This window comes from Ammospiza caudacuta, chromosome 31, assembly GCF_027887145.1.
Source record: "Ammospiza caudacuta isolate bAmmCau1 chromosome 31, bAmmCau1.pri, whole genome shotgun sequence".
Lineage (NCBI taxonomy): Eukaryota > Metazoa > Chordata > Aves > Passeriformes > Passerellidae > Ammospiza > Ammospiza caudacuta.
Window position 1 is genome coordinate 3829505 of NC_080623.1, and position 11586 is coordinate 3841090.

Consider the following 11586-nt stretch of genomic DNA (forward strand, 5'->3'; position numbering starts at 1 on the left):
AGGAATCTCCTGCAGCCTCATCCCGCTCTCAGCCCGCTCCACTGCCGAGCCCGACAATTCCAGCAGCCCCAAATCCCCAAATCCCGGAGGCGCTCCGGGAATCTCCGGCTCCTCCCAAATCCCCAAATCCCTAAATCCCACCCCGGGGGAGGAGTGGCCAAAAAACCTCTCCCGCTTTTCCCTCCTCCCTCCTCATTCCAGCCGGGAATTCCTGAAATCTCTTTTTCTCCCAGTCGGTTTTTTTAAGGGGGATATTTGGGGTTTTTTAGGGGGGTTTTTGGGGGGTTTTCGGGGTTTACCTTGCGGGAGGAAGCCCGTGGATCCCTGGATGGGGATGCCCGGGAAGCAGCGCGGGATCCCCGCGGGGCGCAGGGCGGCGCTGGCCGGGCGCACGCAGCCGCTCACCTTCCAGGAAGAGCAGATTCCTGGAATCCAGGGAAAATCCAGCTCAGGAATGGCTCGGGGAGGAGGAGGAGGAGTGGGAATGTGGCCAGGGAGGAGGGATGAAGGGAGGGAGAGGAGATTTCTGTGGGATCCCAGGTTTCTGTGGGATTTTAGTGGGATTTTAGTGGCATTTTAGTGGCATTCCCGAAAGGGAGGAACTGGGAACGGAGCCGGGAATTGCTCCGGGAATGGGAGAGGAAAGGGAGGGGGAGGGATTGGAATGTGGGAATGGCTCAGGGCAAGTGTGGGATCCCAGATTTCTGTGGGATCCCAGATTTCAGTGGGATCCCAGGTTTTAGTGGGACTGGAATGGGAAATGGGGCATTCCCAAAAGCCGGGAACTGGGAACGGAGCCGGGAATGGGGCTGGGAATGGCTCGGGGAGGAGGAGGAGGAGGAGTGGGAATGTGGCCAGGGAGGAGGGATGAAGGGAGGGAGAGGAGATTTCTGTGGGATCCCAGGTTTTAGTGGGATTTTAGTGGCATTCCCGAAAGGGAGGAACTGGGAACGGAGCCGGGAATTGCTCCGGGAATGGGAGAGGAAAGGGAGGGGGAGGGATTGGAATGTGGGAATGGCTCAGGGCAAGTGTGAGATCCCAGGTTTCTGTGAGATCCCAGGTTTCTGTGAGATCCCAGGTTTCTGTGAGATCCCAGGTTTCTGTGGGATCCCAGGTTTCTGTGGGATCCCAGATTTCAGTGGGATCCCAGATTTCTGTGAGATCCCAGATTTCTGTGGGATCCCAGATTTCTGTGGGATCCCAGGTTTCAGTGGGACTGGAATGGGAAATGGGGCATTCCCGAAAGGGAGGAACTGGGAACGGAGCCGGGAATGGGAGAGGAAGGGAGGAGGAGGAGGAGGAGGAGAAGGGAAGGGTTTGGAATGTGGGAATGGGAATGTGGGGAGGCAGGGAGGAGGGACACAGGGACAGAGCCCAGATATCTGTGGGATCCCAGAGTTCCAGAGGGACTGGAATGGGAAATGGGGCATTCCCGAAAGGCAGGAACTGGGAACGGAGCCGGGAATGGGGCTGGGAATGGCTCGGGGAGGAGGAGGAGGAGGAGTGGGAATGTGGGCAGGGAGGAGGGATGAAGGGAGGGAGAGCAGATTTGTGTGGGATCCCAGGTTTTAGTGGGATTTTAGTGGGATTTTAGTGGCATTCCCAAAAGGCAGGAACTGGGAACGGAGCCGGGAATGGAACCGGGAATGGGAGAGGAAAGGGAGGGGGAGGAGGAGGAGGAGGGAAGGGACTGGAATGTGGGAATTGGAATGTGGGAATGGCTCAGGGCAAGCGTGGCATCCCAGATTTCAGTGGGATCCCAGAGTTTTAGTAGGGTGGAAATGGGAAATGGGGCATTCCCAAAAGCCGGGACCTGGGAATGGAGCTGGGAATGGGGCTGGGAGGAGGAGGAGGAGGAGTGGGAATGTGGGCAGGGAGGAGGGACACAGGGAGGGAGCCCAGATTTCTGTGGGATCCCAGATTTTTAGTGGGATTGGAATGGGAAATGAGGAATTCCCGAAAGGCAGGGAGTGGAAATGGAACTGGGAACGGAGCCGGGAATGGGAGAGGAAGGGAGGAGGAGGGAAGGGAAGGGATTGGAATGTCGGAATGTGGCAATGGGAATGTGGGAATGTGGGCAGGGAGGAGGGACACAGGGAGGGAGAGCAGATTTCTGTGGGGTCCCAGGTTTTAGTGGGATTTTAGTGGCATTCCCGAAAGGCAGGAACTGGGAACAGAGACGGGAATTGAGCCGGGAATGGGGCTGGGAATGGGAGAGGGAGGAAGCAGGAGGAGGGAGAGGAATTGGAATGTGGGAATGTGGGAAGGGAGGAGGGACAGAACCCAAATTTCAGTGGGATCCCAGATTTTTAGTGGGATTGGGATGGGAAATGAGGCATTCCCGAAAGGCAGGAACTGGATATGAAGCTCCGGGAATTGCTCGGGGAATGGGAGAGGGGAGGAGCAGGGAAGGGTTTGGAATGTGGGAACTGGAATGTGGGAATGGCTCAGGGCAAGCGTGGGATCCCAGATTTCAGTGGGATCCCAGAGTTTTAGCAGGGTTGGAATGGGAAATGGGGGATGGGAAATGGGGGATGGGAAATGGGGGATGGGAAATGGGGCATTCCCAAAAGCCGGGAACTGGGAATGGAGCCGGGAATGGGGCTGGGAATGGGAGAGGAAGGGCAGGGGAGGGATTGGAATGTGGGAATGGGAATGTGGGAACGAGGGAATGTGGGCAGGGAGGAGGGACACAGGGATGGATCCCAGATTTCTGTGGGATCCCAGATTTTCAGTGGGATTGGAATGGGAAATGAGGAATTCCCGAAAGGCAGGAACTGGGAACGGAGCTGGGAATGGGAGAGGAAGGGAGGAGGAGGAGGGAAGGGAAGGGAGAGGAACTGGAATGTGGGAATGGCGAGCGTGGGATTCCAGATTTCAGTGGGATCCCAGAGTTTCAGAGGGATTGGAATGGGAAATGGAGCATTCCCAAAAGCCGGGAACTGGGAACGGAGCCGGGAATTGCTCCAGGAATGAGGCCTCGGGAGGAAGAGGAGGGAGAGGAATTGGAATGTGGGAATGTGGGGAGGGAGGAGGGACAGAGGGAGGGAGAGCAGATTTCTGTGGGATCCCAGAGTTTTAGCTGGGTTGGAAGGGGAAATGAGGCATTCCCGAAAGGCAGGGAGGGGGAAGGGAGCTCTGGGAATGGAGCCGGGAATGGGAGCGGGAATTGCTCCAGGAATGGGAGAGGGGAGGAGCAGGGAAGGGTTTGGAATGTGGGAACTGGAATGTGGGAATGGCTCAGGGCAAGCGTGGGATCCCAGATTTCAGTGGGATCCCAGAGTTTTAGCAGGGTTGGAATGGGAAATGGGAAATGGGGGATGGGGGATGGGAAATGGGGGATGGGAAATGGGGCATTCCCAAAAGCCGGGAACTGGGAATGGAGCCGGGAATGGGGCTGGGAATGGGAGAGGAAGGGCAGGGGAGGGATTGGAATGTGGGAATGGGAATGTGGGAACGAGGGAATGTGGGCAGGGAGGAGGGACACAGGGATGGATCCCAGATTTCTGTGGGATCCCAGATTTTCAGTGGGATTGGAATGGGAAATGAGGAATTCCCGAAAGGCAGGAACTGGGAACGGAGCTGGGAATGGGAGAGGAAGGGAGGAGGAGGAGGGAAGGGAAGGGAGAGGAACTGGAATGTGGGAATGGCGAGCGTGGGATTCCAGATTTCAGTGGGATCCCAGAGTTTCAGAGGGATTGGAATGGGAAATGGAGCATTCCCAAAAGCCGGGAACTGGGAACGGAGCCGGGAATTGCTCCAGGAATGAGGCCTCGGGAGGAAGAGGAGGGAGAGGAATTGGAATGTGGGAATGTGGGGAGGGAGGAGGGACAGAGGGAGGGAGAGCAGATTTCTGTGGGATCCCAGAGTTTTAGCTGGGTTGGAAGGGGAAATGAGGCATTCCCGAAAGGCAGGGAGGGGGAAGGGAGCTCTGGGAATGGAGCCGGGAATGGGAGCGGGAATTGCTCCAGGAATGGGAGAGGGGAGGAGCAGGGAAGGGTTTGGAATGTGGGAACTGGAATGTGGGAATGGCTCAGGGCAAGCGTGGGATCCCAGATTTCAGTGGGATCCCAGAGTTTTAGCAGGGTTGGAATGGGAAATGGGAAATGGGGGATGGGGGATGGGAAATGGGGGATGGGAAATGGGGCATTCCCAAAAGCCGGGAACTGGGAATGGGGCTGGGAATGGGAGAGGAAGGGCAGGGGAGGGATTGGAATGTGGGAATGGGAATGTGGGCAGGGAGGAGGAAATGAGGGAGGGAGAGCAGATTTCTGTGGGATCCCAGATTTTTAGTGGGATTGGAATGGGAAACGAGGCATTCCCGAAAGGCAGGGAGTGGGAATGGAACCGGGAACGGAGCCAGGAATTGCTCCAGGAATGGGAGAGAGGAGGAGGAGCAGGGAAGGGTTTGGAATGTGGGCAGGGAGGAGGGAATGAGGGAGGGAGGGATCCCAGATTTCTGTGGGATCCCAGGTTTCAGTGGGATTGGGATGGGAAATGAGGAATTCCCGAAAGGGAGGAACTGGGAATGGGGCTGGGAATGGGAGAGAGGAGGAGCAGGGAAGGGTTGGGAATGTGGGAATGTGGGAACGGCTCAGGGCAAGCGCGGGATCCCAGATTTCAGTGAGATCCCAGAGTTTCAGCAGGATGGGGATGGAAAATGGGGCATTCCCAAAAAGCGGGAACTGGGAATGGGGCTGGGAATGGGAATGTGGGAATGTGTCAGGGAGGAGGGAGCAGAACAGGATCCCAAATTTCAGTGGGATCGGTCCTGGCCAAAAGCAGAACTGGGAATCCCACAGGGAACCAACGGGAGGGGAGGAGGAGGAGGGCTGGAATGTGGGAATGTGGGAAAGGAGGAGGCAGAGAGGGAGGGAGCCCAGAGTTCTGTGGGATGGGAGATGTGAAATGAGGCCCGAAATGCAGGGAGTGGGAATTCCATCAGGAATGAGGCCGGGGAGGAGGAGGAGGGAGAGGGGCTGGAATGTGGGAATGTGGGAACGAGGGAATGTGGGAATGGCTCAGGGCGAGCGTGGGATCCCAGAGCTCAGTGGGATCCCAGGGTTTCAATGGGATGGGGATGGGAAATGGAGCAATCCCAAAAAGCAGAGAGTGGGAATGGGGCTGGGAATGGGAGGGAATGGGGGAAAATCCAAGAAAAATGGGAAAAATCCAGGAAAATGAAAAAAAAAGAAAATCCTGGAAAAATATGGGGAAATGCAGGGAAAATGGGGGGAAAAAAATCCCAGAAAATCCAGAGAAAATGGGGGGAAAGCCAAGACAAATTGGGAAAAAATCCAAGAAAAATGGGGGATTTTAGTGGCATTCCCGAAAGGCAGGAACTGGGAACGGAGCCGGGAATTGAGCCGGGAATGGGGCTGGGAATGGGAGAGGGAGGAAACAGGAGGAGGGAGAGGAACTGGAATGTGGGAATGTGGGGAGGGAGGAGGGACAGAACCCAAATTTCTGTGGGGTCCCAGGTTTTAGTGGGATTTTAGTGGCATTCCCAAAAGGGAATGGGAATGTGGGCAGGGAGGAGGGAGCAGGACAGGATCCCAAATTTCAGTGGATCCAAAAGCAGAACTGGGAATCCCACAGGGAACGGGAGAGGGGGAGGAGGAGGAGGAGGAGGAGGAGGAGGGAGAGGGGTGGGAATGAGGAGGGGATGTGGGAATGTGGGAATGTGGGAAGGAAAGAGGGAATGAGGGAAGGAGCTCGGGGTTTGGTGGGATCCCAGATTGCAGCGGGGTGGGGATGGGAAATGGAGCAATCCCAAAAAGCAGAACTGGGAATGGGGCTGGGAATGGGGGAGGGGAGGAGGAGGGAAGGGACAGGAATGTGGGAATGTGGGAATGTGGGAATGTGGGAATGTGGGAATGTGGGAATGTGGGAATGTGGGAATGTGGGGAGGGAGGAGGAAACGAGGGAGGGAGCTCAGGGGGTTTGGAGGGATCCCAGATTTCAGTGGATCTCAGGGTTTTAGTGGGATCCCAGATTTTTCAGGGAGAAATGGAGCATCCCCAAAAGTCAGGAACTGGGAATGGGGCTGGGAATGGGAGAGGGGAGGAAGAAGAGGAGGAGGAGGAGGAGGGAGAGGGGTGGGAATGTGGGAACAGACAGCAGGGATGGATGCAGGGATTTGGGATGGATCAGGGATGGATCCAGAGATCTGGGATGAAGCCAGGATTTGGGATGGATCAGGGATCTGGGATGAACTCAGGGAATCAGGAGGATTTGGGACAGACCCAGGATTTGGGATGGATTCAGGATTTGGGATGGATCAGGGATCTGGGATGAATCCAGGCAATCAGAAGGGTCTGGGATGGATCCAGAGATCTGGGATGGATTCAGGATTTGGGATGGATTCAGGATTTGGGATGGATTCAGGATCTGGGATGGATTCAGGATTTGGGATGGATTCAGGGGCTCAGGAAGGATCCAGGGGCTCAGGAAGGATTTGGGATGGATTCAGGATTTGGGATGGATTCAGGGGCTCAGGAAGCATTTGGGATGGATCAGGGATTTGGGATGGATCCGGTCAATCAGAAGGATCTGGGATAGATTCAAGATTTGGGATGGATTCAGGATTTAGGATGGACCCAGAGGCTCAGGAAGGATCCAGGGGCTCAGGAAGGATTTGGGATGGATCAGGGATCTGGGATGAATCCAGGCAATCAGAAGGGTCTGGGATGGACCCAGAGATCTGGGATGGATCAGGGATTTGGGATGGACCCAGAGGCTCAGGAAGGACCCAGGACAGACCCAGGGAATCAGGAGGATTTGGGATGGATTCAGGATTTGGGATGGATTCAGGATTTGGGATGGATTCAGGATCTGGGATGAATTCAGGGGCTCAGGAAGGATTTGGGATGAATCCAGGATTTAGGATGGATCCAGGGATTTGGGATGAACTCAGGGAATCAGGAGGATTTGGGACAGACCCAGGATTTGGGATGGATCAGGGATTTGGGATGGATTCAGGGGCTCAGGGAGGATTTGGGATGGATCAAGGATCTGGGATGAACTCAGGCAATCAGAAGGGTCTGGTATGGACCCAGAGATCTGGGATGGATTCAGGATTTGGGATGGATCAGGGATGGACCCAGAGATCTGGGATGGATTCAGGATTTGGGACAGACCCAGGATTTGGGATGGATTCAGGATTTGGGATGGATCAGGGATTTGGGATGGATTCAGGATTTGGGATGGATTCAGGATCTGGGATGGATCAGGGATTTGGGATGGACCCAGAGGCTCAGGAAGGATTTGGGATGGATCAGGGATCTGGGATGAATCCAGGCAATCAGAAGGGTCTGGGATGGACCCAGAGATCTGGGATGGATTCAGGATTTGGGATGGATTCAGGATTTGGGATGGATCAGGGATTTGGGATGGACCCAGAGGCTCAGGAAGGACCCAGGACAGACCCAGGGAATCAGGAGGATTTGGGATGGATTCAGGATCTGGGATGGATTCAGGATTTGGGATGGATTCGGGGGCTCAGGAAGGATTTGGGATGAATCCAGGATTTAGGATGGATCCAGGGATTTGGGATGGACTCAGGGAATCAGGAGGGTTTGGGACAGACCCAGGATTTGGGATGGATTCAGGATTTGGGATGGATTCAGGGGCTCAGGTAGGATCCAGGGAATCAGAAGATTTCGGGATGGACCCAGGGATTTGGAACAGACCCAGAAATCCAGAAGGATTTGGGATGGATCAGGGATTTGGGATGAACCCAGGCAATCAGAAGAATCTGGGATGGACCCAGGATTTGGGATGGATTCAGGATTTGGGATGGATTCAGGATTTGGGATGGATTCGGGATTTGGGATGGACCCAGGATTTGGGATGGACCCAGAGGCTCAGGATGGATCTGGGATGGACTCAGAGATCTGGGATGAATCCAGGATTTGGGATGGATCAGGGATTTGGGATGGATCCAGGCAATCAGAAGAATCTGGGATGGAGCCAGGATTTGGGATGGATTCGGGATTTGGGATGGATTCAGGATTTGGGATGGATTCAGGATTTGGGATGGATTCAGGATTTGGGATGGACCCAGGATTTGGGATGGATCAGGGATTTGGGATGGATCCAGGCAATCAGAAGGATCTGGGACAGATTCAGGATTTGGGATGGATTCAGGGATTTGGGATGGACTCAGGGAATCAGGAGGGTTTGGGACAGACCCAGGATTTGGGATGGATTCAGGGTTTGGGATGATCCCAGGATCTCCCCCCTTTAGGACCCGGCTCCACCCCATTTTCCCACCCCAATTTCCCCATTTTCCCCCTTTTCCCACCCCATTTTCCCCATTTCCCAACCCATTTTCCCACCCCATTTCCCCCCTTTTCCTACCCCATTTCCCACCCCCTTTTCACACCCATTTTCCCCCTTTTCCCACCCCATTTCCCCATTTCCCACCCCATTTTCCCACCCAATTTTCCCCATTTTCCCACCCCATTTCCCCCTTTTCCCTCCCCATTTTTCCCACCCCATTTTCGCCATTTTCCCCATTTTTCCCACCCCCTTTTCCCACCCAATTTTCCCCATTTTTCCAACCCCATTTTCCCACCCCATTTCCCCACCCCATTTTTCCCATTTTCCCACCCCATTTCCCCCTTTTCCCTCCCCATTTTTCCCACCCCATTTTCCCACCCCATTTTCCCCATTTTTCCCACCCTATTTTCCCACCTAATTTTCCCCATTTCCCACCCCCTTTTTCCCACCCAATTTTCCCCATTTTCCCATCCATTTTCCTCCTTTTCCCCCCCCATTTTCCCCCTTTTTCCCACCCCATTTTCCCCGTTTTTCCCACCGCATTTCCCACCCCCTTTTCACACCCATTTTCCCCCTTTTCCCACCCCATTTCCCCATTTCCCACCCATTTTCCCCCCCATTTCCCACCCCATTTTCCCACCCAATTTTCCCCATTTTCCCACCCCATTTCCCCCTTTTCCCTCCCCATTTTTCCCACCCCATTTTTCCCATTTTCCCCATTTTTCCCATTTCCCCACCCCATTTTTCCCACCTAATTTTCCCCATTTCCCACCCCATTTTCCCCATTTTTCCCACCCCATTTTCCCCATTTCCCCCCATTTCCCACCCCCATTTTTCCACCCCGTTTTCCCCATTTTTCCCACCCTATTTTCCCACCTAATTTTCCCCATTTCCCACCCCCTTTTTCCCACCCAATTTTCCCCATTTTCCCACCCCATTTCCCCCTTTTCCCTCCCCATTTTTCCCACCCCATTTTCGCCATTTTCCCCATTTTTCCCACCCCCTTTTCCCACCCAATTTTCCCCATTTTTCCAACCCCATTTTCCCACCCCATTTTCCCACCTAATTTTCCCCATTTCCCACCCCATTTTCCCCCTTTTCCCACCCCATTTTCCCCATTTCCCACCCATTTTCCCACCCCATTTTTCCCATTTTCCCCATTTTCCCACCCCCTTTTTCCCACCCCATTTCCCCCCTTTCCCCACCCCATTTTTCCACCCCCTTTTCCCACCCCATTTCCCCATTTCCCACCCCATTTTTCCCACCCAATTTTCCCCATTTTCCCACCCCATTTCCCCCTTTTCCCTCCCCATTTTTCCCACCCCATTTTTCCCATTTTCCCCATTTTTCCCATTTCCCCACCCCATTTTTCCCACCTAATTTTCCCCATTTCCCACCCCATTTTCCCCATTTTTCCCACCCCATTTTCCCCATTTCCCCCCATTTCCCACCCCCATTTTTCCACCCCGTTTTCCCCATTTTTCCCACCCCATTTTCCCACCCCATTTCCCCCTTTTCCCTCCCCATTTTTCCCACCCCATTTTCGCCATTTTCCCCATTTTTCCCACCCCCTTTTCCCACCCAATTTTCCCCATTTTTCCAACCCCATTTTCCCACCCCATTTTCCCACCTAATTTTCCCCATTTCCCACCCCATTTTCCCCCTTTTCCCACCCCATTTTCCCCATTTCCCACCCCATTTTCCCCATTTTCCCACCCATTTTCCCCCTTTTCCCACCCCATTAGGAAATTTTAGGAAATTTTAGGAAATTTTAGGAAATTTTAGGAAATTTTAGGAAAATGGGGGTTCCAGGCTCACCGGTGATGTAGGAGCGGCCGCTGCAATCCTCGACGTCCATGGCTGCAGAACCCCTGCAAAAAACCAAAAAATGGAACAAAATGGGAAAAAAATGGAAAAAATGAGAAAAAATGGGAAAAAATGGAACAAAATGGAAAAAAATGGGAAAAAATGGAACAAAATGGGAAAAAATGGAAATTTTCAGTTCCCAGTGGGATAAAAATCAGGAAAAAATGGGAATTTTTCAATCCCAGAGGGATAAAAACCAGGAAAAATTGGGAATTTCTCAATGCCTGGGAGAGGAAAAATTGGGAATTTTCAGTTCCCAGTGGGATAAAGAACAGGAAAAAATTGGAAGTTTTCAATCCCTGAGCAGGAAAAATTGGAATTTCTCAATCTCTGAGCAAGGAAAAATTGGGAATTTTCAGTTCCCAGTGGGAAAATGAGAAGGAAAAATTGGAATTTTTCACTCCCTGAGGGATAAAAATCCAGAAAAATCCCAGAAAAATCCCAAATAAATCCCAATTAAATCCAAATTAAACCCCAATTAAATTCCAATTCAACCCCAGTAAAATCCCAATAAAATCCCAGTAAATTCCCAGTTCAACCCAGCCCCAAATGCCCATAAAAAACAGGAAAAATTTTCTTTTTTTTTTTTTTTAATTTAATTTAATTTTATTTTATTTTAACTTTTTGCCGATAAATCCCAGGAAAAACAACTCCAGGATATTCTAGGATGAATTCCAGGGATTTTATTCTATTCTATTTTATTTTATTTTATTTTATTTTATTTTTTATTTTATTTCATTTTATTTTACTTTTATTTTACTTTATTTTATTTTATTTTAATTTTTTGGGATAAATCCCATGAAAACCAACTCCAGGACGTTCTGGGATGAGGCTCCAGCTGCTTTCTCCAGGTTTTATTTGAATTTTTTTAGGATTTTTTAATTTCCATCCCAAACTGGAGCAGCTCCCTCGGGAAGAATCCCAAAACCTCCTCCCTGCTGCGCCCTTGGATGACCCCGAAACTCCCGAGGTGGAAAAATCCCAAAAATTCCTGAGGGTCCCAAAGGGAAAATCCCAAATTTTGGAGCCTCCTCTCAGTGGGAAATTTTGGGGTTTTTGGGGTGAATTCCCTCAACATTTCAGGGAATGGGAGGAGATTTTAGATGGGAAATTCCCCCAAAATTCCCAAAAAAATCCCCAAGAAAAGGGGCAGGAATTGGGGAGGGGGAGGCCAAAAATCAGAGACCCCCCCAAAAAGGGAAAAGGACCCCCCAAAATCAGGGACCACCCTAAAAGGGAAAAGGACCCCCCAAAAATCAGAGACCCCCCCAAAAATCAGGGACCCCCACCCCAAAAGGGAAAAGGACTCCCCAAAATCAGGGACCCCCCTAAAAGGGAAAAGGACCCCCAAAAAATCAGGGACCCCCCCAAAAGGGAAAAGGACCCCCCAAAAGTCAGAGACCCCCCCAAAAAGGGAAAAGGACTCTCCAAAAAATC

General features: G+C 52.2%; 1 protein-coding gene across 1 annotated transcript in view; it reads right to left on the reverse strand.

Annotated features, from left to right (window-relative positions):
- IKZF4 (IKAROS family zinc finger 4) overlaps nt 1-10148 on the reverse strand; it is a 34688-nt gene extending 24540 nt beyond the window's left edge. The window contains exons 1-2 of the mRNA XM_058822106.1: nt 10102-10148; nt 300-425 (exon numbers count right to left, since the gene is read on the reverse strand). Of these exons, the coding sequence (XP_058678089.1) occupies nt 300-425; nt 10102-10141 (166 nt within the window). The 5' untranslated portion in view covers nt 10142-10148. The remainder of the gene's footprint in view (nt 1-299; nt 426-10101) is intronic.
- Nucleotides 10149-11586: the final 1438 nt, after the last annotated feature.